Source organism: Thamnophis sirtalis, unplaced genomic scaffold (genome assembly GCF_051295495.1).
Source record: "Thamnophis sirtalis isolate CommonGarterSnake01/CBP01778 unplaced genomic scaffold, rThaSir2_p1.2 scaffold_13, whole genome shotgun sequence".
Taxonomy (NCBI): domain Eukaryota; kingdom Metazoa; phylum Chordata; class Lepidosauria; order Squamata; family Natricidae; genus Thamnophis; species Thamnophis sirtalis.
Genome location: NW_028261393.1, coordinates 15,797,463 through 15,820,679, shown reverse-complemented (window position 1 = coordinate 15,820,679; position 23,217 = coordinate 15,797,463). Strand labels below are relative to the sequence as shown.

The 23,217-nt window shown below is 41.6% G+C and overlaps 1 protein-coding gene across 1 annotated transcript; it reads right to left on the bottom strand.

Moving 5' to 3' along the window:
* YTHDF2 (YTH N6-methyladenosine RNA binding protein F2) lies at nucleotides 1-20,486 on the bottom strand. Its single transcript, XM_014051770.2, has 5 exons — nucleotides 20,161-20,486; nucleotides 19,725-19,749; nucleotides 17,676-17,755; nucleotides 9,369-10,955; nucleotides 1-956 (listed from the first exon to the last, which is right to left on the bottom strand). Exons 1-5 carry the CDS (start codon nucleotides 20,185-20,187, stop codon nucleotides 933-935), a joined length of 1,743 nt encoding a protein of 580 aa, XP_013907245.1. The 5' UTR covers nucleotides 20,188-20,486; the 3' UTR covers nucleotides 1-932.
* Between the last annotated feature and the right edge of the window lie 2,731 nt (nucleotides 20,487-23,217).

Here is a 23,217-nt window from a genome sequence, read left to right as displayed (position 1 = left end):
TGATGCTCAACAGGATCTCACGTTTATTATTGAGAAGTGATTAATGGTGAAAGAAAGGCATCACCCATTCCTCATTGGCTTAACAAGAAAACTGAAGAAACATTCACTACACAGTTTACAATATTTTTTTTTCCTTCCAAAATTAATTTTCCTGTAAACAAACAAGTTTTTACCACTGTTCTCAGCCTTCAAATCAAATCAAGCCAGACTTAATCTGCAATCCATATAATGCACAAGAACAGAACATTTCTTAGGACTCTTCGTATTTCGCTTTTGAGAGAGAGAAAGAGAGAGAGAGAGGGGAAAAAATGAACCACCCCCTCAGACATGACCTCGTAGACAAATCCCATTCAAATCTTCTAGGCATAAAAAAAACACCCCTCAGAATTCTTCATAAAATTCCTGTTCCAGTCCATGGAAAAAAAAAAAGTTGCTCATTCCATTTCCCATGGTGGATGTCCAAAAGAAAGTCACAACTCGGTGTTCCAAGTGCAAATATCAAAAAAAATCAGGAGGAAGAGGGGTTCAGAAGGCCAGGAAACCAGGTAAGCGGCAGATTTAAAAATTAGAGGAAAGAAAATAGGGCATATGCCACTGGCGGATTTTAAAATCCGATAACATAGTAAAAAGACAAACGAAAAAGGAACAAAAACCCCAAAGCGTATGGTGTGAAATTACAACCAAAGCCAAAAGAAAAGGGGACAGTTTTCACTTCTACTCTACCTAGAAGGGGTTTTTTGTTTTTTGTTTTTTTTAAAGTCCTATGTCTCTTGTGAAATTTCAGTATTTTTTTTTTAAACTGTACGTTTATAAGAGTTTGTATGGAGTCAATGAAATAAGTCCTAATTCTTTCTGGTGTAGTCTTTCTTCCTTTTGCAAGATATCCGAGATGCATCATCTCTGTTGCAGTCTCTGTGAAAGGGCCCGGCGGTTTATTTCACACGGCCTTGACGTTCCTATAGGAAAGAGAACAGAAGAAAACAGGTTTTTTTTAGTGAAAAGCAGTATTGAAATGGATTGCAATGCCACAAGATTTAAGATAACACTGAGACGGCTTTCCATATTCTTAACCTACCATGCTAGTAAAACCTGCTAGTAAAACCTGCTTTTTGCCAATTTTCATCCCTAAAACACATAAGCTTCTGAAACTAAGTTTGTTACTAAAAAAGTCTATGGAGATTCTCAGTTATCCAGGTTATGGGTGAGCCAAAGGAGCTTTTTTCAAGAGGCAACTGGACTTTCTGATTTTTCTTTGAAGACGTTTTGCTTCTCATCCAAGAAGCTTCTTCAGAGGTGAAAAAAAGAAGCAAAATGTCTTCAAAGAAAAACCAGAAAGTCCAGTTGCCTCTTGAAAAAAAAAAGCACCTTTTGGTTACTAAAAAAAAGCCTTGCATTTATACCTTCTCCCAACACGTTCCAATTCTTTGAAATCTCATGCAAATAAATGTGTTTTGCATACCTAAACCATACACTAATTTTTGCACAGTCAGAAGAGTAAAAACTGCCATATCAACTAGTACTCTGCCCCATGATTTTGTTCACAATTACAAATGCCACTTTATAATGTGGAAAAAGTAAATACATGTCTGTTGCATTATTTGCTATCTACATTCCAAGTCTTAATAGAAATAGGCAAGTGATCATTTTTTTATCGTCTTTGGGATACTTTGTTCAAATCAACACACTGGCAAGATCCCCCCTAAAAGAAGCTATTTTAGGAGAATAAACTGCAGCTCTAAAAGCAGCCTGTAAATCAGTCTGATTCCTCTTAAATTTCTTTTTCTTACCAAATTTTATTGGCATATTATGCAAGGTAGGGTTTCTCTCTAGAAATTTTAACTTCATAACTCTTGAGATTCTGTAGGCAGCCAACAAAATAAATTTTAGCGTTAGAATAGTGCGGGCGGAACAGAAAACTTCCTAGTACATTATTTATTATTTGGTGTTAATTCTGAAAGAGGGCTTAATCTATACAATCTACCACTCCTGCTCATCAGAGATACACCTCTGCTCCTTATTTATTCTGTGGCAAATAACAAGAAGATCAGCTTCTACTGACTTATGTCTGAGAGGAAGCCATGTTCATGCAATCTAAAAGATCAAGGCTAGTGGCACTTGCTAACAAGTGCAAGCAAATCTAGTAGCTATTCAAGCATGACCAATCCCTTGTAAGTTATTCAGAACACCATGTCAGTTGGTTATCACACACTAGTATCAAGATCAGGATGAAAGCAATGCAAATGCTGTTTCTTATATACAGCTGAAAGAGCAAAGATAACACTCAACGTATAGAAGTTTCATTCAATATAGTATCGCCTGTTGGTAAAGCTATTGGCAGATCTGTTTGGTCAATGCTTTCATAGAAGATATTTTAGCATAAAATTCTGGAGATTGCTAAATTGCAAATGCTAGCACAACAGTGAACCGCCTGCTACAGTCTTATCAATGACCGCTGGGCATGATGGCTAAAATGTATGGGAATGTGTGCTATATGGAGGACATCTGGTTACTTATCCCTGGCCTAAAGAGTTAAATCACACAGGAAACATGTGTAAGAGTCCTCCAACTATCCCTATTTCTTCTACCTTGAGCTGGTAACAGATGGCTGCACCTATTTTGAAACAATCTCCTTTAGTTATCAAATTGGAGAGCACTACTAGAACTTCTGAATGTCTCAAATATAGTATGTTCTTGCCTCTCCCTACTCAAAATAGGGTCTTAAGATGTATTTAGACTAGGGACGTCCAACCTCGGCAACTTTAAGATCTGTGGACATCAATTCTCAGAATTCCCCAACTAGCATGAGGAAGTTTTATCCATGGGTCTTAAAGTTGCTAAGGCTAGATCTGGTTTAGATCCTGATCTACCTTTCTTAGAACCAAGCCAACTCTCTCCTAGATGTTTTTCCCTTTTCAGTCCCCATTCCCCCACTTTGGTTCTGTACATCCTTTTTTCCTAAAAGCCTACGGATAAGGATTGCCTTTTATTATTTGATAAATTGCACTAGGTAACTTTTAAACTTAGGGATGAATTTATTTAGAGTATTTATATCCTGTACTTCAGTCAGAAAGGTTCCAATGCAGCACATAAACCAATAAAACTAGAAATTCCAATCAGCAGGTTTAAAGTCTGAAATGACACGACAGATAAATTAATGAAGGTAGACTACAATGTTTCTTAGTACAAGGATCTTAGTCTGCCAGAGTTCACATGAATGGCTATGAGGGAGGAAATAAAATCCAATTTGCAAAAATAGATAAGCACTTTACTTGTAGAAGCAGAATTCTTTGAATGCAGTTAAAATAAAATCAATGCTTTGTCTTGTTTCTTATTATGTGATTAAGCATTTATTTCACAAGACATTCTCTGCTTTTTCATGTGTATTAATATTGGAGTTTTATGCATTACAGTTTTAAACATCAATTTATTCCAGGTAAGCCATACTGTACTGAAAAGTGTGATGGAAAAGCCATACAAATAAAATTAACCCCCACAGTAAAGTACTGTTTTGTGTTTTTCTTTTAAAAAAGGACAACTTGGGAGAAATGCTTGCAAAGCTTCCTTGTTCTATTCCAGCCTTTCTCAACTGGGATTTTGTGAGAGATTGTGATTTAAAACAAAACCACATCAAATCACTGCACAATACTACAAACCACGATACAACTGCCTGCCTCCCACGGTGCTCAGACTTGCTCAGTCTGAATTGGTGCTGTTGTTGTGAAACATGGAATTGTAAAGCTCAGACATGAATTGTACTATAAAATTTTCGTATTGTTTATGCAGGGATTCCCTGAGATTTGAAAATTATTTCAAGATTCCTTCAGGGTAAAAAGTTGCTCTATATCTACTGTTCTATCCTGATCCTTTAGTATAGGGTCTGCAACCTGCAGCTCTGGAGCCACATGGCTCTTCCATCCCTCTGCTGTGGCTCCGTCACTCAAAATATGCCTCACAACTGCCAATGTGCAATACCCACCGGCACTCGATTTATTGAGGTTTTCGACCCCCCCTTTTTTTAGTTCAAAATCAGACTCCATTTCGGAATTGCATGCAGAAATATTTTTTTCCCTCTGTAGCACTCATTATTTTCATAAATACAACACACTCTTGTTTTTTTTATTTACATAACATAAAGATTAAAAAAAATAATATACGCCGTGCTATCTTCATTTTAGATGTCAAAAGGGTTTTGTGGCTCCCGGTGTTTTCTTTTCTGTGGGATATGGGTCCAAAGGCTCTTTTGGGTGTTTAAGGTTGCCAACCCCTGCTTTAAGATAAATGAAAGTGGGCAGTTCGACCAGTGCAAAATAGGGTTTAATCTTATTCCATACTTTTTTGTCTGACTAGTGGAGAGGGTGATGGCCATAACATTTTTTTTAACATAATCTACTTATATTACAATGTTTTAATCCAATTTTAAGTTTTTGCATTGTGAAAAGAGTTCAACAATACTCCTAGTTCAGGTATTGTAGATCTGGTCACCTGGGGATAAGCTCCTGCTTCTGAGAAATATTTACCAGTCACCACTTAGTGGCAAGATTACTGGAAAACACACAGAGGAAAAAGTTATATGCCATAAAATACAACGCTAGTGACATAACTTTATGCAGCATTCTGTGAAAGAAAGTACACGGCTATTCCAACTTTTATAATAACCAGAATTTTGACTTTTATACAAAATGACTCAGCAGACTTATGGCAAGAAAGGTTAATAATCAGATGAGACATTACCTCAACAATTGATTTTTATACAAACCTGAAATTTGAGAGGCCGTCTCACATTTAATATAAAATGTGTCCCCCCCCCCATTAAATTCAACCTTGTTTTAATACAAAATTGTAAATGCAATAAGTCGATGAAGTATTACATTACCAGGAGAAACCTGGTCTTGCTAACTATTGTACAAATTCAATTATATAATTTAAATGCGTTGCAAGTCACAGTACAGTACAACAGTAGCCCCCAACCTTTCTGGCACCACAGATCGGTTTCGAAAGAAATGGTTTTGTCTGCAAACTAGATGAGAGGTGTCAAACTTGATTTCATTAAAGGCTGCTTCAGGGTTGTGTTTGATCTCGAGGGGAGAGGAGGACTGGGGTGGGAATGGCCACCTTGACGTCACTCATGCTGGGGCCGCCTATGGAGGCCAGAGGGCTCTGCCAGCAAAAATGGGCTTCCAAGCTCCGTTTTCACTGGCATTAGCACCGCAGACCAGTCCTTTGCTGTTTCCAGAGTGGCCCCGTGGTGCCTGGAGTTTGACACCCCTGATCTAGATCCTGTGCATGCAGAGATGAATGTTTGCTTGTTCACTCGCCCGCTGCTTGTGCAGCCCAATTCCTAACAGGCCACAGGCCAGTATCGGTCTGCAGCCCAGGGGTTGGTGACTCCTGCAGTATAGCATTGTTCTGTTATTTGCAAAACCTTATTTCAGATGAACTGTAAGCCTGCAATAACCAAACTAAGGTAGGTAAAGTGTCTGTGGAAAATAAAGGAATATTTAACATCTTGTACCAAAGAAAAGTCCTTTCCGCTTTTCCAATGTCTATGATGGTGAATCTAAGGCACACGCGCCAGAGGTGGCATGCAGAGCCCTCTCTGTAAGCGTGAGCGCCATTTCCAGCTGTTCTTCTGGTTTCTGGCCAAAACCAGAAGACCAGAGGATACATGTGCACAGGCCAGCTGGTCTCAGGGTTTCTGCACACGCGTGCTCCGGTTTGGGCACTCGGTGGAGAAAAGGTTCGCCATCACAGGTCTATATGAACACAATTCAAACATTCTCTCAGGCCTTTGGTGAGAGAGAATTAAACCCTTTATTTTCTTGTATCTGGTCTGTTACACTTATCATTTTTAGTATTTTTTTGTTTTATTGATTGTAAACTGATTGTTGTGAGCCTCCCCCCAACCTTGAGTCTGGTGTCATACAATTTGAATTTTAAAAATTAGGTTTTCTGCACAATACCTAGTTATTTATCTTACTTGTTCTCTATTCTATGCCCTAGTTTTTTGCATTCTAGGCAGAATGATGTTTGAACTGTCCTTGAGAGCCAGCCTAAAATTTAGAAACACACAGAAACTTCCAGGTGAGCACACAGAAATATTTTTTTTCTTAATAGCATTTATATATTGTCCCAAACACATGACTTTTCTACATACCCTTTGCAGCACTCTAGATGCCTACAAGTACATCCCCAAACAAGCAAGCTTATTTCAGTCAAAGAACAGCTACAAGTTGAAAGCTTAAAGGCATTTTGCTTCATACCTCTCCTTATCACTGGCCGTCCTTACAAGAGTTTGTTTAGTGACTGTTTCGGAGTTACACGGCACTTAAAAAAAGTGTGTTGTCTTATGACCATTTTCCACATTTATTATCATTGCAGCATCCTGTGTCACATGATCACATTCAGACGCTTGGCAACTGATTCATATTTTTGATGGCTGCAGTGTCACAGGGTCATGTGACCACTTTTGCAAACTTCTGACAAGCAAAATAAATGCAGAGAGCGGATTCATTTAACAACTGTGTTACTCATTTAACAACTGCAGTAATTCCCTTACACAACGGGGCAAGAAAAGTCATAAAATGGGGCAAAACTCAGTTAACATCTCACTTAGGAACAGAATTTTTGAGTCAATTGTAGTCATAAGTCGAGGATTACCTGTATCTGATTACTTCAATCTATATAGTTAAAGCTGTTACTATATAGGCTATTAAAAATCTTAGCCCTAGTGAGTACAAGTTTCTATTAAAAAATGAAATTAAAATCTCATGAAAAAGCCGATGAACACTCTTTTCATGTCAACCATATTATACTGGAAAAGGAAAGGAAAAATGCTTCCTGTTCGTCATACTTAGCCTGGCAATTATTGACTTCAGTTAATCTGATTTACATTACCTAAGTGTGTTTTGTCCAGAAAGGCAAATGAAAAGCAGACTGCAATCATCAGGCAAATTCTTAAAGCTCAAACATGTGCTTTGTTGGTGCAATTCTGAATATTAGGAAAATATATGCATTACAGCCCTACATGTTACATCTATAACTGATGAGCTGGGAATAAATTATTAGGAGCCATCCTAACACTAGCAGAAGTGCCGGTATATACTAGATTAGACAATTTATTTTTGCGATTAAGCAACATAAAATATTTTATACAGAAACATTTATAACACTGTAATGCAAATAGAAAAATTACTTTAATTAAAAGTTGGAGAATTTGCATCATACACTGGAATAAAGTTATTCAATCAATGTTTTCATTTTAAGGCTGCAGTTCTGGGTTCTAACATCTTATCAATAAGATGTTACAGTTTCAGGACATTGTTATACATCCAGAGACACTTGGAAATACAGTTTCTTCAGTATCATAGTGTTACAATTTACAGAGAGTCACACAGTAACAAGTATTTATCAAATCAATGATAGTGTAACCCTTTTTTTAAAAAAAGATGTAATCAAATTGAAAAACTGAAGCTTCAAATACATAATCACTTAACGTTATTCTGCAATGGTGAGAACAATCAGTCTTAGAAATAGCATTTTATAGTCTGAATATAGAAATAGCATGAAGTCTCTTCCCCAAAACAGAAGAGAATTATATGGTGCAGAAACTGGTTCTCGATAAACATTGCTGCAGGACAGACACATTAATAAATAGTTCTGTCCAGCAAATCTGAAAGCCAACTCCTACTAGGCTTGGATTCTGATGGGTACATGTCATCCAAAACTGGCATGCTGAAGATCAAATACAAATCCTGTCATTTTAAGGTACCGTGAGAAACAATTCATTCTACAGGGAGTACTGAAACAGCTATGTTGGCTTAGTCATTTTGTTTAGAAAAAGCCAAAGGATACATACATATACTTTGTTTTTGATGATTCTCAATTCCAATTAGAAAGAGCAGATTCTGGACTTTCTCAGTTTTAACTTTTAAATATCAAATCACTTAATCAAATACTTTAAGATAAAAAAAATATTTTTGGGGGGAGGGGAGTGACTTTACATTAGTGTTGACTCCCAGAAAAGACCCTGCAATTCTCTTAGAAGCGGTTTGCCAATGTCTCCTTTTTAGGGCTGTGTGTGTGTAACTGGCCCAAGATCACCTGTCTGATTCTGTGCCTAAGGTAGGACTAGAATTCAGTCTCCTGGTTTCTCACCTAGTGCCTTCATTACTATATGAAACTCGCTGTCTATTAAAAAATAAAGTTAGTCAAGTACATCCAAGTAATATATCTCTGCTGGTCTGCTATTTTTCACGCCTGTATTTTCTTTACTACTTTGAATCTCCAAGATGTTAACATTAATTTTGCTTTTTCTAGGTGCTGACATGGTTACTCTAAAAATATTATATCTGTAGGTTGTCACATTTCTGAGTCCTGCAAATGATAATTGTTCATTTAGAGACTATGATATCTACACTAATCTTTCCATATCACTGCCACACCCTAACTACAATGCGACAATGTAAATCCTACCCACTATAAGAAAACACATATTTCAGCATAAATATCAAGAGGAGCAAAAAAAGGGCATATTTATGATTTTTCAAAACAGACGATTATATTAGATAAATCAGTATCTAAGTCAATGGCTTAGATACCAAGAACTACATAGCTCATTCCAAATGCTCAAGATATAAGGTTTTCTTGTACAACAATTTTTAAAAAAGAAAAAACACCACTTTTATGTAAGTTGGGAGAATCACTAATAATTAGAAAAGTGGTTCTCAACCTTTTCTTCACTAGACTCCCTTTAAATACCTTTTGTGGCCCCAGAGGTATCTCAAAATTTAAATCATAACATTTCTTCAAGCCTTGGTGGTCCCCCCTGTGATGACACTGCACTCCCCCCTTCCCGGGCTGAGAACCACTGAACTAGAATATACATTTAGCAGTTTTTAAGGTACTTCGGTGGTATACTGCTTACCAATTCCTCATCAGTTAGTGCCTCAAGAAATAACTGCAGAATACAAAGCTGATCTAATTCCTTGAAACTGTGACACCATAAACAGGAATCATGCCAAAGATATTGATTGAATAGCATTTCCACCCATAATCCAGTTTACTTAATTCAGTTCACAAACAAAACTATAAGCACTATTATCCAGAGCATCTCATGGAGAATGGGAAAAAGTCTTATTTGCTGCCACTACATGCTTAAATGTCATGTCTTCTATACTACGCAAATTTTGTACACTAACTACAATTTGGCTAGAGCAGATTCTAGTTTAAATACCATTGCCCCAAGTTATATACTTAATGATAACCTCTGCAAATCTACTTGGGTATTGATGTTCACAACTTACTCGATCTTATACAGTAACATCCACCCTCCCCCTTTATTTCTCTTCCCTGCCTGCTCAACCAGTTACCTTTTTCACATTTTCCTCCTCTTCCTGGCGTTTCTCATAGTGTGAGAAGTCATCAAAGATGGAAGTGGTGTGCTTGTAGGTAGCAATGATTTTCAGCACCTGTTTGGCCTTTTCCAGAGGCACCTCCTGAGTGTCCCTGGAGTTGGTCACTGGTTTATTCTCATTGTTCTCTAGGCGAATGTGCCGCAGTTGGCTGTTGGGAACGTCCTTCACAAAAATCCACCTGACATCAAATCGCCCCTTCCATTTGTCCTGGGACCACACGCCAGCGCACGTATTGTAGTCCACAGCAGATTTCATTTCTGCCACTCCACAGAAATGACCACTGCCGTTGACACTGAACAGTAAGTAAACGGGACCTTTTCCATTCATGGACCGATAAGCAGCATCCAGTCTCTTATTACCATGCTCTGTACTGCACCAGATGTTATATTTAATGGAACGATGGATATCATCTTCAGAATAACTCTTGATAATGAAGACCCTCCCATGTTTTGGGTTCCAGTCAAAATCCTTTGGGTTATAGTTGTTGATAGATCTCAACTTCTCCAAGACAGGGTGGGGCTCCAAAGGTGCAGATCCAGAGGTGGTTTGAGACTGTCCTACTGCATTGCCGTCAACTCCATTTTGGCCAAATCCATTTCCACGGTTACGAGGTGCAACCCAACGGGCAGGCTGAGCTGCCTGTTGCTGAACTGGCAACTGAGTTGGTTGAGGTGGTGCAGGTGGCAGAGGTTGTGGCTGTTGTCCTGCTGAAGGCTGCATTGCTGGTGGACTATTATTCATCTGTTGACCCATTGGTTGGGGAGATATTTGGGTTGGCGGCTGACCAATATTCTGAACTAAAGCCTGGGAAGGGTTTTTTGCCACTGGCCCTTTATTATCCCAAGTTCCAATGTCCATGTTGTGTTTAATGGGGGGCGGTGGAAGACTTGAGCCTGCAATCCCATTCTTGGTCTTCAGCTTGGGCTGCTGTTTGGCAGGTTTGCTTGCAATATCAGCCCAGGATGTTGGTTTGGGAGGAGCAATAGTAGCTGGGGGCAAGCTATTAGAAGTTCCAATATTACTGGCAATAGACCCACTGCCAACGGCAGAGCCAACAACTTTTGGGACATTGCTTGCTACTTCAGTGCTGCCTAGTTTCAAGGCTGCCATTCCTTGGTCTATGGTGTTCATGCCAGGTGCCTTATTCAAGGTGTCATTAGCAAACGCTGACTGTCCATCGATCATAGCTCCACCTAATGAACTTGGTGCATAAGCATAGTTGCTACTGTATCCTGAACTTTGAGTTGATTGCCCCTGAGAACTGTTATTACCCCAAGCAGAGAAGTCAATTCCACTTGGGAAAAAGTTAAAGCCATGCTGTCCCAGAAATGGTGTGCTGCCAAGGGCCCCTGGCTGTCCAAACATGGCATCTGGGAGAAAATGAGGCTCTCCATTGCTTAGCTGTCCATAAGAAGTCAAATAGGGCATAGGTGGATCACCCCCAGTAGACCAAGCAGCTTCACCCAAGGAGTAGGAAAATCCAATGGATGGGCTGTAGTAATTCGGCATGTAGGAATCTGACATTGCAGTATATGCGTTGTTCTGGAAGAAAACAGCAAGAACTAAAGAGTTAGACTGAACATTACATATAATAGCATGAAAACTAGATTAAAGCCATATGTAGATCATTCTTTCCATCTTATCCTTTCAAGCTGAAATTATTCTTTATAATGCACAAAAGCAAGATACCGATTTCAGAGCATCAGAGAAAATGAAGTCATCCTACATCTTATCCAAACCTCAAAAAGAAATTCACTCTTGGCACAAAACATCATCTAGTGAGTGTGGGGGTTGTATTTTTTTAATCTATGCAGCACTTTACTGAGGTATAGGTGGAGAATGAAACACACAGGAAGATCAATTACAACTAATGCCAGCTTGCTTGCTTAATTTTTTTTTTTAAATAGCTACTGGAATTTAAATTATTTGTAAGCTGACCAAAAATAATTTAAATATTGTTTATTTAAATGGTTTAAATTGAGAAAGGAATTCCACCCATCTCTTTAAAGTAACACTAGTAATGCAAGTTAAAACATCACTTAAGTGAAATCTTGGGTTATGCCTTTACAAGCCAATGAACACACCAAAAATATATATAGAAAGAATAGTTCACCTATTATGTTTCAATACCAAATTTCTTAGCAATAGAATATTATAGTTTCTCAATCAAACCATTGGAAATATCTAATGTGTGTTTTGAATGGAATTAATTGGCAACAAAGCAGTGGTGGGTTGCAGGGTACCATTCTGGTATGGCACTCCGGAGGGCCCGCTCGCCCGAGCTCTTTACCTGTATTTGAGCTCTTTGGCGCTTTCGTGCATGGAGCGTACGGCGCCTGCGCGATGCTCCAACAAGCAGCTGGAGTGTCGCGGAGGCGTCGTAGTGGTAAGGATGCATGAACGCGCTGTGCACGTGTGCATGTGGGGGACGACGGGCCCCATTGCACCGTACCGGTTGCAACGGGATCTGGAACCCACCACTGCATCAAAGGGAAGACAATCACTGACTACAAAGAAGCTATTATTTCATTCTGCAATTCGACCACATTTCTCATGTATGTTAGCTCAGAATTTTAAAAAAAAATCAGTGGCAACTCTTCACTATCAACAGCTTCAGATAACAGTATAAGGCAATCTTCTGTTTACAGTATTCAAGTGTAAGTATAAATAGCATATTGTAAATAAATATAAGACATAAGCACTAGAAACAAACCAAACAACTAAATGAAGAATTAGACCTATTGATTTCTTGATCCTGAAATGCTTAAAGGAATTATACTCTCTTTTTAAGGGAACATTTAAGTCTGATTTTAAAAAGTTTATGCTGATAAGCAGCTGCCTAACAACTGCTCTAAAATAATGGCTAGGAAGGACAACACTGAGATTTATCCCACTTTCATTCAACAAAATATTTAAGAATGATAACAGCAACAGAGAAATATAATTCCATAATTATATTAGCTATATGACTATTAATTGAACCCCAAACATCAGATGGCTGAATATAACTCATGTTTAATTTTAGGCAAAGGTTTTAATTTGTTAACGTTTACAAATAACAGTGTGCCCGAAGTGCACTTAAAAACAAAATAACTTCCTAAAGGTCCAATTGCTTTAATAACATAAAGAGATTAAACAAATCTATCAGATTTTTCACGGTAGGACTAAACAGAGGGGTGAGACTGAGTATGGTACTGTACTCAGACACCAAAATGTTCAAAATATTCATTGAAATTGCTTGGAAATGGATTTCGCCATTAACTGCACAATTAAGGCTATATCCTGTTGCAGCAAGTGTATGATAAGCAACATATCTACAACACCCCACTGTTCACCATTTAAAGAACTTCCTAGAATGACTCAATGCCTCATAAAGCTTTCTGATGACAAAGCTCAAATGCATGAGTATTTTATCAAAATTGGATTAGCATTGAAGACTATTCTTGCCTATTGCTTAACCAGTGCTATTCCAATTTACAACAGGAAATTAAAAGGTTAATAAGGTTGCATCCTTTCCTAACAACAACTTGCAGAGATAGTGCTCTGTTGTCACTGCTAGGAACAAACTATGATGAAACAGCAACAAAATAGCCTACAAATTAATGGTTAGTCAACATGTATGTGTGTCTAGGTGTGTGTGTGTGTTTGTGTGTGTGTGTGTGTGTGTGTGTGTGTACACATATAATGACTAACTCAAGCTACCTTAGGACCTATCTTTTAAATAGAGCTTATTCTATGTAAACGTAAACTTGGGCAGGTTTGTATATACAGGTCTGTTCTTGTTTTTTACATATTTGGAAGAAGGGAAGTCATTCCATCAACAGCAAGGATATAATTACAAGAGCACAATTGCAAGTTCAACTCATGTGCACATCTTTATAATTGACAAGTATCCAAGAAACTGGGCAATGAAAATATTTGTGGCTTGAAATAGAAAAGACAATGCATTTCAATTTACTGGATCTTGGAAGAGTTCAGAAATAACCAAGTATACATTAGCCAGGTTCCAGAATTAATAAGTTACACAGCAATCCACTGTGTGGGAATTTCTGAAAAAAGGTCAATTAGTTCCCTACCCTGACACTTCTTGGTAACTTTCCATATCATGGTTATGGATCTGTTCCTCATACCAAGGCCTGTTCATTGAAGATTATGTGAAAACCCACATTAGATGCCTTAAGTATGTTCACAATACTGTATTTTTTTCCCCACAGTATAGATCCTGTTGTCAACTTAGCTGATACTTGGAGTAACTGGAACAGAAATAATTAGCAGCGGACAGAAACTAGGTATAGTCAGTTGTATAAATTGTAGTTCACCGCAGCTCAATGGCCCCCAACCTTTTGGGCAACAGGGGTTGGTTCTGGAAAAAGGATTTTCCCCCAGATCGGTGCCGATCCACATACTGGGGGTTGGGGACTCCTGCCCTAGTTATCTCCTAAACTGGAACTTTAAGTTTTCTGTGAAGTTTCCAGATCAAAATATTGCTACTATTTATCAGTTTAAAGTTGATAACTATCCTTTATGATTGTGTAACTTGAAAATTCTTCTACAATTTTGTAGTTTACCTTCCTTACAGGACCTCTCAGAATCTGCACAAAAATATTATGGTTTATGCTTAGCTGCGGACCAAAGAACACTTTGTAACAGCATTTTGATGCCTTCCAGCTATGTTCAAACTACAAATCCAATTCTCCATAGTGAGGGGAGGAATATCCAGGATGGGTTGACCTTATCCTCTCATTGATTGGACTGAGTCAGTTAAGCTCTTGGTATACGCCCCTGGTCCACCAGGCTCCGCCCAGTTATTGACTCAGTCCCTCAACTGGACGGTTTGCCATCCTCGATCTCCGATAAATTCGAAGAAATCTAAAGAAAGCAAAAGAAATTCATCTGCCTCCCTACCGCAGCAACCGCAGGCTGAGCTCCCTGAGCTGCGAAGAATTGCCAAAAGCCGCCCCGGGAGCGGCAAGCTGTCCAGACCTCTGAGTGAAACAAGCATCACTCAGAAAAGAAATTTGCAGGGCAAGCAGGAGACAAAGGGCACAAGCCTTCCAAAGGCAAGCCCTGCCGCGAAGGCACCAGCGGCGCCGGATTGCTCTGCCGCTCCCCAAAGGGTCAAGAGATGAGTTGCAGCTTCCCCAAGCACGGCGGGGCGCGAATCGAATTACCGGCAAGCGAGGGCGGTGCTGAACCCCTGCCCAGGTGAGCCTTGCTGCGGGAATTCTGCCGGGCGCCAGAGCGCTCCGCTGCTCCCCGCTGGGTTGAGCAGCGAACCGTGGCTTCCCAAACACTGCAGAGCGCCCGCGCCATTGTCCACGTGGCCTACCTCATTGGAAGGGGTCCACGGGCAGAGCCAAGGCTCTAGCGGTGCCAGGAAGCTGGAAAACCGGCGGCAGAGGCGTGCGGCAGCTCCTTGGAGCACAAGCCGCCAGACCAGGAGGTTCTACTCCAGGTACCAAACCCAAGGGGCAGAGGGGGCAGATGCTCTCTGATGCCCATGGCCCTGGGGACTGCTCTATGGATACCCACCCTTGCCCCTGATTCCCAAGGTCATTCAAAAAAATTCTTCGGGAGGGGGCAGTGGTGCTGATTGCACCCTATTGGCCTAGGAGGCCATGGTTTGCAGACCTCCAATCGCTCTTGGTGGACAGAGCTTGGAGGATCCCCCAGGAAAGGATTTCCCTCAGGCAGGGGTCACTGGAGCACCTGGAACTACAATGGCTCCAGCTGACCGCCTGGTGGTTGAGCGGAGCATCTTAAGGGAGGAAAGATTCTCCCCTAAGGTAATAGAAACTATCCAGGCTGCCCAGAGACCCTCCACGGAGGGCATTTATGGTGCGACCTGGTGGGTCTTTTCCACATGGTGTAACTCCTGGGGACAGGACCCAGTGAGAGCCACCGTTCCCTTAGTCCTGGAATTTCTCCAGGCAGGCCTGGACAGGGGGTTAGCTCCCAAAACGATTAGGAGACAAATCTCGGCCATCTCATCTGTGCTTCTGTGCAATAGAGCCCAGACACTCACTCAACAACCTTTGGTAAGGCAGTTTCTGAAGGGGGTGTCCAACCTCAAGCCACCCACCCACAGGTACCCATCCTGGGACTTGCACAAGGTGCCGGACGCTCTGACAGTGGCCTCATTTGAGCCACTGCGAACAGTGTCACTAAAGTTTTTAACCCTTAAGGTGGTGTTTCTAGTGGCCATCACATCTGCCAGACAAATATCAGAGTTGCAGGCCCTGTCCGCTATGGAGGACCTCTGCATCTTTCACCAGGACAGAGTGGTGTTGTGGTTGGATCCCTCCTTCATACCTAAAGTGTGTTCATGCTTCCACAGGTCGCAAGAGCTGATTTTGCCCAATTTTTGTCCGGACCCTTCTCACCTGCTAGAGAGGAAGTGGCATACCCTAGACGTAAAGAGGGCTCTGAGGATTTACCTCAGACGAACCCGGCCAACTAGGAAGTCCGAGGCCCTGTTTGTCTCATTCCAACCAGCGTTTATGGGCAAGAAGGTGACCTCCACCACCACAGGCAGGTGGTTGAGGACTTGCATTGCTACGGCCTACCAGTCCCAGGGCATACAGTCACCGAGCCCCATCACAGCACACTCCACACGAAGTGCGGCCACCACGGCAGTCTGGGCAACGCAAGCCTCATTGACAGAGATATGTAGGGCAGCCACGGGGTCTTCCCCCTCACCCTTCGTGAGGAACTACAAGTTGGATAACTTTGCCTCGGTGGAGGCTTCGTTTGGTCACAGGGAATTTACAGGTGGTTCATAGAGCGGAGAACACAGCCCACCAGGCTTAGTGTTGCAGGGGCCCCCAGTATGTTACCCTCCCTAGGGACGTGTTAGCTTTGGTATGTCCCATCCTGGATACTCCTCCCCTCACTATGGAGAAAGAGTGTTGGTACTTACCTGATACACCTCTTCTCATAGTGGGGGAGGAGTATCCAGACCCTCCCTGTTATGATAATGTAACATGCGTTATGATGGATGTTGTACTAATATGTTCAAGTTATAATTCAATAAAAAGTTTGAAACCTTAACAAGGTCTGGAATGGATGGCACAACAGGTCGGATAGAGTTCTTCACCGATAACTGGGCAGTGCCTGGGTGGGCCAGGGGCCTATACCAAGAGCTTATCTGACTCAGTCCAATCAACGAGAGGATAAGGCCAACCCATCCTGGCTCCCCCACTATGAGAAGAGACGTATCAGGTAAGTACCAATGCCCTTTCTCAGCTGTGAGCAATCATTGCTGTGCAATATTAGCACATGACCATGTCACTGGGCACTATAAACCAACATCATGCAAAAAGTCCTAGGATGGCTCTTCCAAATGATGAAATTCTCTCCCCCCCCCAAAATCCCGGCAAAAATTCGCACATAGGAAAGTATTTGTCACTTTTAGTAAACAAAGGAAATGAATTTTAAGAGTTTACAAACTAGAAGACTGAATCTAACTATACATCAAAATCTTCTCAACACTTAAACTTCTAAAAGATTGCTTAGAACAATGACAGGTAGATAAAAAGGGCATTTATTTTGACTAAGTCTTGACTATTGAAGACTAAAAGACATTATGATTTTGGGAAATATTTTTTCTACTTCCTGGTTTAGTTTACAGGTTATATTTCCTAGCTCTTCTACTCAAACATTAACAAGACTCATCCCTATTTAGCTTTTGGGAATCAGCCAAGACCAGCCATGTAAGAGGACATATTCTACATATAGTTTACTAGCTCTCAACTTCTGTGAAATGTTAGACCTTACTTGATGTATGGTCTCAATAGAAGTGGGTTAAGATCCAAAAGCTAATGAAGGTGAAGTACTTAATTTTAATCATAATTCAAAATTCATTTCTATAAATTAACTGATAATTGCACTACAAGGTGAACTAGAAGCCACCTAGAGATGCCTTTAGAAGAAATGAGCACCATACAAGTTTAATAAATAAATAAAAATACATGGAATAGAGTTGGTCAGCTTATTTTAAATACACTTACTCAGAAATTCAGACAAATCTGTAGAAAATTATTCCTTAATGTATCAAAGTAGGTTCCACTGAAGAGGCTTAAAAGATTTATAACGTGTAAGACAGTGCTATAAGCGGCTAGCAAGCATTAACAGCTAATTAGTGAATGAGCTAAATTATCAAAGCAGAGAAGTAAGCTGAATTCTGGCATGAATTCATGGCATGAGAAAAAGATTGAATAAAAGCAAAGAGCATCATGAAACAAATAAGTACATATCACTCACCGGTCTGGCCTGAGGACTCAAGTAAGGTTCAATATCATCATCATTTAAGCTGTCTTTCTGATGCACTGATCCATTTTGCACTAAAAACAAATGTTTTAACAAGGTTACTTAATTCTGATATTACTGTTCAATAATTTAAGACGTATAGAATTGAAGAACCTTTTGTCAGAAACTGAGCATGTTTTAGTTATTACTGCTCAAGGATAAGAGAATGCACTCACTTCTCATAGTATCCATCTGTTTCATTGGGGATTAGTGGTAGGTAGTGAGGTTAAATTAAGTCTTACAAATATATAGTCTTTGGAAATGGTTCCAATATATTTTACTAAAAACTACAGTAAACCTGGGAATTGGATGTGCTATAAATGTAACGTGACTACCCCCCATGAGGATCTGAGACTTGAAGTTGCTAGTTGCTAGTTGACTAGCATATGCAGTTGGGGGGATAGAACCTATCATCTAATATACCGTGGGCTGTCATGCAGAAAGCAACATCAACTTCTTTCTGCTGCACCAAGAGTCAGGATTATCACTAACAACAGAGAAATATTCCTAAGGGGAACTTATTTTTGTAGCTTCTTTCTCTACAAGCAGAAACTAACCATCTCTCTCAAGGATGTTATAGACATATATATATATATATATGCATCTGAGGAAACCAGCTGCGGTTCAAACAAGTTGTCTTTTAATAGAATTTCCTAGTAAAAAAAAAGGTGCTACCAGATTCGTCACCCCGCCCCCAATATTATTACTGCAGATGCAGCAATAGGCTGAATGACCTCCAAGTTCCCTTCCTTTGTTTGGATTTTAAACTTTTGAATTCATAATAGAGTTTACAAGCACTTCCTTTTTGGACAATCTGCGTCGTTGCATTCACAGGCATTTCAAGAAAAAAGAAAGAAAGCCTGCATGGCTTTCAAGGAGTTTTAATTTTGCTTCTGGAAGCCATAAATTGGGCCCTTGAGGCAGCTTGACTATGCGCACTACTCTCACTTCGGCCTTCAAAGGCTACATTTAAAGCTATAACTACTCATTAAAACAAGGAAGGAAAGTTAACTAATCTTATCTTTCATATTTACTTTTTTTATCTATTGATATCTGATCAGACCATTCTTTCCCCCACTTTTGGTTTGAATGCTGCAGATCCAGCTACTTAGGTGCAATAAATTTTAAAAACTGGTAGCTTTTAATCAAAAGCCACTTTTTGCTTTTAAAAAGCCTTCCCGGAAGTGGGTCGTCTTCACACCAAGCCATTCCTTACCACCCTTCTGCCAATACTGGTGGGTGGCCGAATTGGAGAGAATACAAAGAGGAAAAGAGTAGAGGGGGCAAAAATTCATCTACCAAAATCAGCCACTGAACCGTTTTTTTAATGAATTGTTTGAATTGTTTTTGAACAATTGTTTGAATTGTTCATTTAAAAAACGGTTCAGTGGCTGATTCTGGTAAATGATTTTTTTTAAATTCTGACTCAACTTTTTTTTTTACAGTACTCTACCAACCTCTCCCTTACCCAGCCTGATAAAAGGACCTACCTATTCACGGGCTGCTTTTTGCCTTTTACAGAGGAGACATTTTTAAACTTATCCTTGGCCTGCCAAGCCGGCCGTTTTCAGAGTTGCAACCCTCTGCAGGTAATGCAAGAGACTGGGAAGTCACATCTTTTGTGTGTGTGGGGGGGGGGGTTGGTCTCATTTTTAAGGGTTAAACACCCCCAGGCTTCCTTCCTCCCTTAGATTCCTGATTGCTTATTTGTACCCTATGACTATTATTAAGTGTTGTACCTTATGATTCTTGACGAATGTCTTTTTATGTACACTGAGAGCATCTGCACCAAACACAAATTCCCTGCATGTCCAATCACACTTGGCCAATAAAGAATTCTGTTCTGTTCTATTCTAGGGAGCGAGGGACCCGGGCCCACGCATGGCAGAGACAAGGGGCGCCGCCGTAAGCTGAAACTCGCCCTCCTCCTTCTCCCGAGGCCCCCCTCACAAACCGCCGCCCCGGACGGAGCCTCCCCACCCACCACCACCACGGCTTCCTCACCTTTCGTGCCTTGTCCCTTCGGTCTCTGGAGCGGAGACGACGCGGCGGCGGCGGCCAGAGCGAGGCAGGAAGAAAGGGGAAGAGGGAGAGAAGCCATAAGTCATGCGGCGGCAAAGAACAGGCCGGGGGCCGGGCAAAAGGAAAGAGGGAGGGAGGGACGTAGGGGAGAAAGAAGCCGAGCCCCAAACCTAGGCCGCTCCGACCTGCCGGCGGGGGAGACGGGAGAGGAGGAAGGCCGGGCCCGGCGGGGGTTCGTTCGCGAAGGGAGGGAGGCGAGGGAAGTGGAGGCGCGAGCCTTTCCTCCGTCCGTTTGGCCGCCCACCCCCTTCCCCGGCTAGGCCTGAAGCCGGGGCCTTTCCCAGCGTGGCGCCCCTCACGCCTGGGGCGCCGCTCTCTCTCTCGCTCTCTCTCGCTCGCTCTTCCTCCCACGGCTTACCTGCTCCAAGAGGCTGCTGGCCGACATGGCTCTCCGTTCAGCGGCGGGGTTCCGAGGCGAGCTGCGCGGCGAGGTGAGGGGGCGGGGATGGCGGCAACGGTGGCGGCTTTGTCCGGGGAAGAAGAAGGAGGAGAAGGAGGAGCAGCAGCAGACACACCGCGCGGATCCCTCTCGGCTTCCTGGCGGACTCTGACTGGCTCGCCCCGCCCGCGGCTCCGCCCGCTCGCCTCGCGCTGCGTCGGCGCTCTAGCCGCTCCGACGGCTGCCCACAACTCCCGCTCTATGGTGCTGCCCGCCCGCCAGTTCGCGCGCAGCCGCGGAGGAGGGTGGTGAGGTGAGGGGGAGAGGGGGGGTCGAATGGCAGGCAGGATGACTCGGCTCCGCTCGGCTCGGCTCGGCTCACCAGGCGACGGTCAGGCGGGCCGAGAGGCGAAGGGAGAGGCGCGCGCGCTCTCTCTCTAAGGGAGCAGGCGCGAAGGCAGGCGGAAAAAAAAAAGGGAGGGGAGGGGAAGGAAAGAGTAGGAGGCGGTGTCGGCAGCCGCGATTAGCATTGGTGGGAGAAAAGCACGACGGGTAAAATGGCCGATGGCGCTTGTGGGGTTGTTGGAATAAAGGGTGCCGGCAGCGCCCCCTTTGGGGAGGTCTGGAAATGCAAGGAAAGGAAATGCCCTGGGGAAGGAAGTTGGGAACGGTGCGAGCGACTCTTTATATTTAAAGATATTGCGTCAGTGAGCCCTAATTCCTAATTTAGCGTCTGCAAATAAATCGCCCCCACCTGAAGGATCCCAAGTGGGGAAGGGAGGGAAAGGGAACGTTGTCCTGGAGTTGAGTTTGACGCTCATGGCAAGCTCAAAGTGTAATTTGCAGCTTTCCCCTTCTTCCTCTTTTGCTGACTTCACCGTCTAGCATCCAGTCTTGAATTCCTGACTTCAAGATCCAGGTATAAACCAGGAAAAAACTGATTAAACCAAGAAGAAACTGGCTTGCCTGTTTAGCTTTCTATATCTGCCAAAGTTGGCTGATAATTGTGTATAATATCATAAGCCATGATGGGCTTTGTTTTGGTTTGTCACGTTACAGGAACACAGTCACTGTGACTTGTAAAATATTGTTGGATTGGTACACATGGTCTGCTTGAACAGGGGGTTGGACTAGAAGGCCTCCAAGGTCCCTTTCAACTCTTAACTTCCTTTTGTTTTCTCCACAAGACGCTTGTGATAGACTGGGCTGAGAGTGGTAGCCCAGGGTGCTTGTGACTGATGGCAGACTTGAATCTGTGTCTCTCTGATCCTACACACCTTCATCACAAGTCATACTGGCTCTTATGTGCTTTAGGTGCGTGATACTTTGAGTGCCCGAGTGTATAAAGCTGGTACATGAAAACCTGGACCTGTTGAGCCAAATAAGACATAGTGCTTATTAAACCATGTTAGTTTACATGTTGTGCTGTGCTATGAACACTATATTGAACATTTATACTTACTTAAAGTAATTAAATCATTTTGCAGCATTACAAATGTATTGTTTTTAGTAAACAAAACTTGGTTGAGAAAAAAGACATTTTTTGTTTAGGGACCTTTGCACTGAAATGTGCTGCTGAGTTTAAGGCTTAGAGCAGACACTTTTATTAACTGTGATAACTAAAGAAGAATTATATAAGTGTATATATATATAGTTAGGATAGATTAGCACAGGTAAGGGAATAAGAAATGATACCAAATTATGTCTGAGTTGGCGGAAAAACCATTCCAAGGAAACATAAACTGAGATTTAAAATAGACACACCAACAACAATAGAAAAAGAAAGGGAGAGAGGAGGAGAGAATGAAAGGAAGACGGGGGAAAGAAGAAAGAGGTAAGGAGAGGAGGATGAAAAGGAGAGAAAGAGGAGGAGAGAAGGTAGAAAGGGGAAGAGGAAGAGCAGGAGTAGGAGAAAGGTACGGGAAGAAGGAAGGGGAAGGAGAGGAGGAAGGAGGAAAGTAGAGAAGGGAGGGAGGGAGAAAGGAAAGGGAAAGGAAAGGAGGATAGAAGGGAGAGAAAAGGAAGGAGAGAGGGTAGGAAGGGAAAGAGGAAGAGCAGGAGCAAATGAGAGGTAAGGGAAGAAGGAAGGGGAAGGAGAGGAGGATGGAAGAAAGTAGAAAAGGGAGAGAGGGTGGAAAGAAAGAGGTAAGGAGAGGAGGATGGAAAGGAGAGAAAGAGGAGGGGAGAGGGTAGGAAGGGGAAGAGCAGGAGTAGGAGAAAGGTACAGGAAGAAGGAAGGGAAAGGAGAGGAAGAAGGAAGAAAGTAGAGAAGGGAGGGAGAGAGAAAAGAAAGGGAAAATAAGGTGGTGTTACAATAGGAGGAAGGGATGGTAAACAAAGCAACCCAAACTGCATATTATAACCTAGGAAATGAAATAATAAATGTATAAGAATGATAAATGTTAAAACACCTGTAACCAAACGACATGCTGTATGTGATGATGGGTTTTTTGTGTGTGTGTGTGTTTTTCTTTTTTGTTTTTGTTCTTTCATTGTTGTGTGTATGTGCTGTCTATGTAATAAAAAGGAAAATATATATATATATATATATATATATATATATATATATATATATATATATATATATATATATATATATATATATATATATATATATATATATATATATATATGTAAAAAGAAGAATATGGACCAGCTTTGGACAAGTGAAAAGTTCTGGGTTCTCAAAGATGGTATGCAAATTTCTGCCATTTTTCATTTGCACAAGGACTCCGATCAGATCCATACACTATGCTTAATCATATTTTAATCATGCTTTGTTAAATAACCCACACTTGGTAGAGTTCAAGCCTTGTACTAAAGCAAAAAGAGATCAGATTGAACCCCCAACACAATGGGTTGAAGATCTTCGACACTAAATCCTTCCCCCACTAAATCTACCTTTTTTTATTCCTGCTTTTGATAGTGACGACTCCAATACACTGTACTACTTTCTTTAGCTTTAGAAAGTGAATGTGTGAAAGGGGCACATTCACTTCACACAAGAAAGGGAACATAGTTGGTGTTTTTGCTCTG

Excerpts from the sequence above, each read along its gene's own strand:
- YTHDF2 (XM_014051770.2), bottom strand. The coding sequence starts at position 20,187 with ATGTCGGCCAGCAGCCTCTTGGAGCAG. Across the intron at positions 10,956-17,675 it reads TGAGTCCTCAGGCCAGACCG|AACAACGCATATACTGCAAT; the intron begins GTGAGTGATATG and ends GTTTTCTTCCAG. Across the intron at positions 957-9,368 it reads AGGAGGAAAATGTGAAAAAG|GAACGTCAAGGCCGTGTGAA; the intron begins GTAACTGGTTGA and ends TCTTTCCTATAG.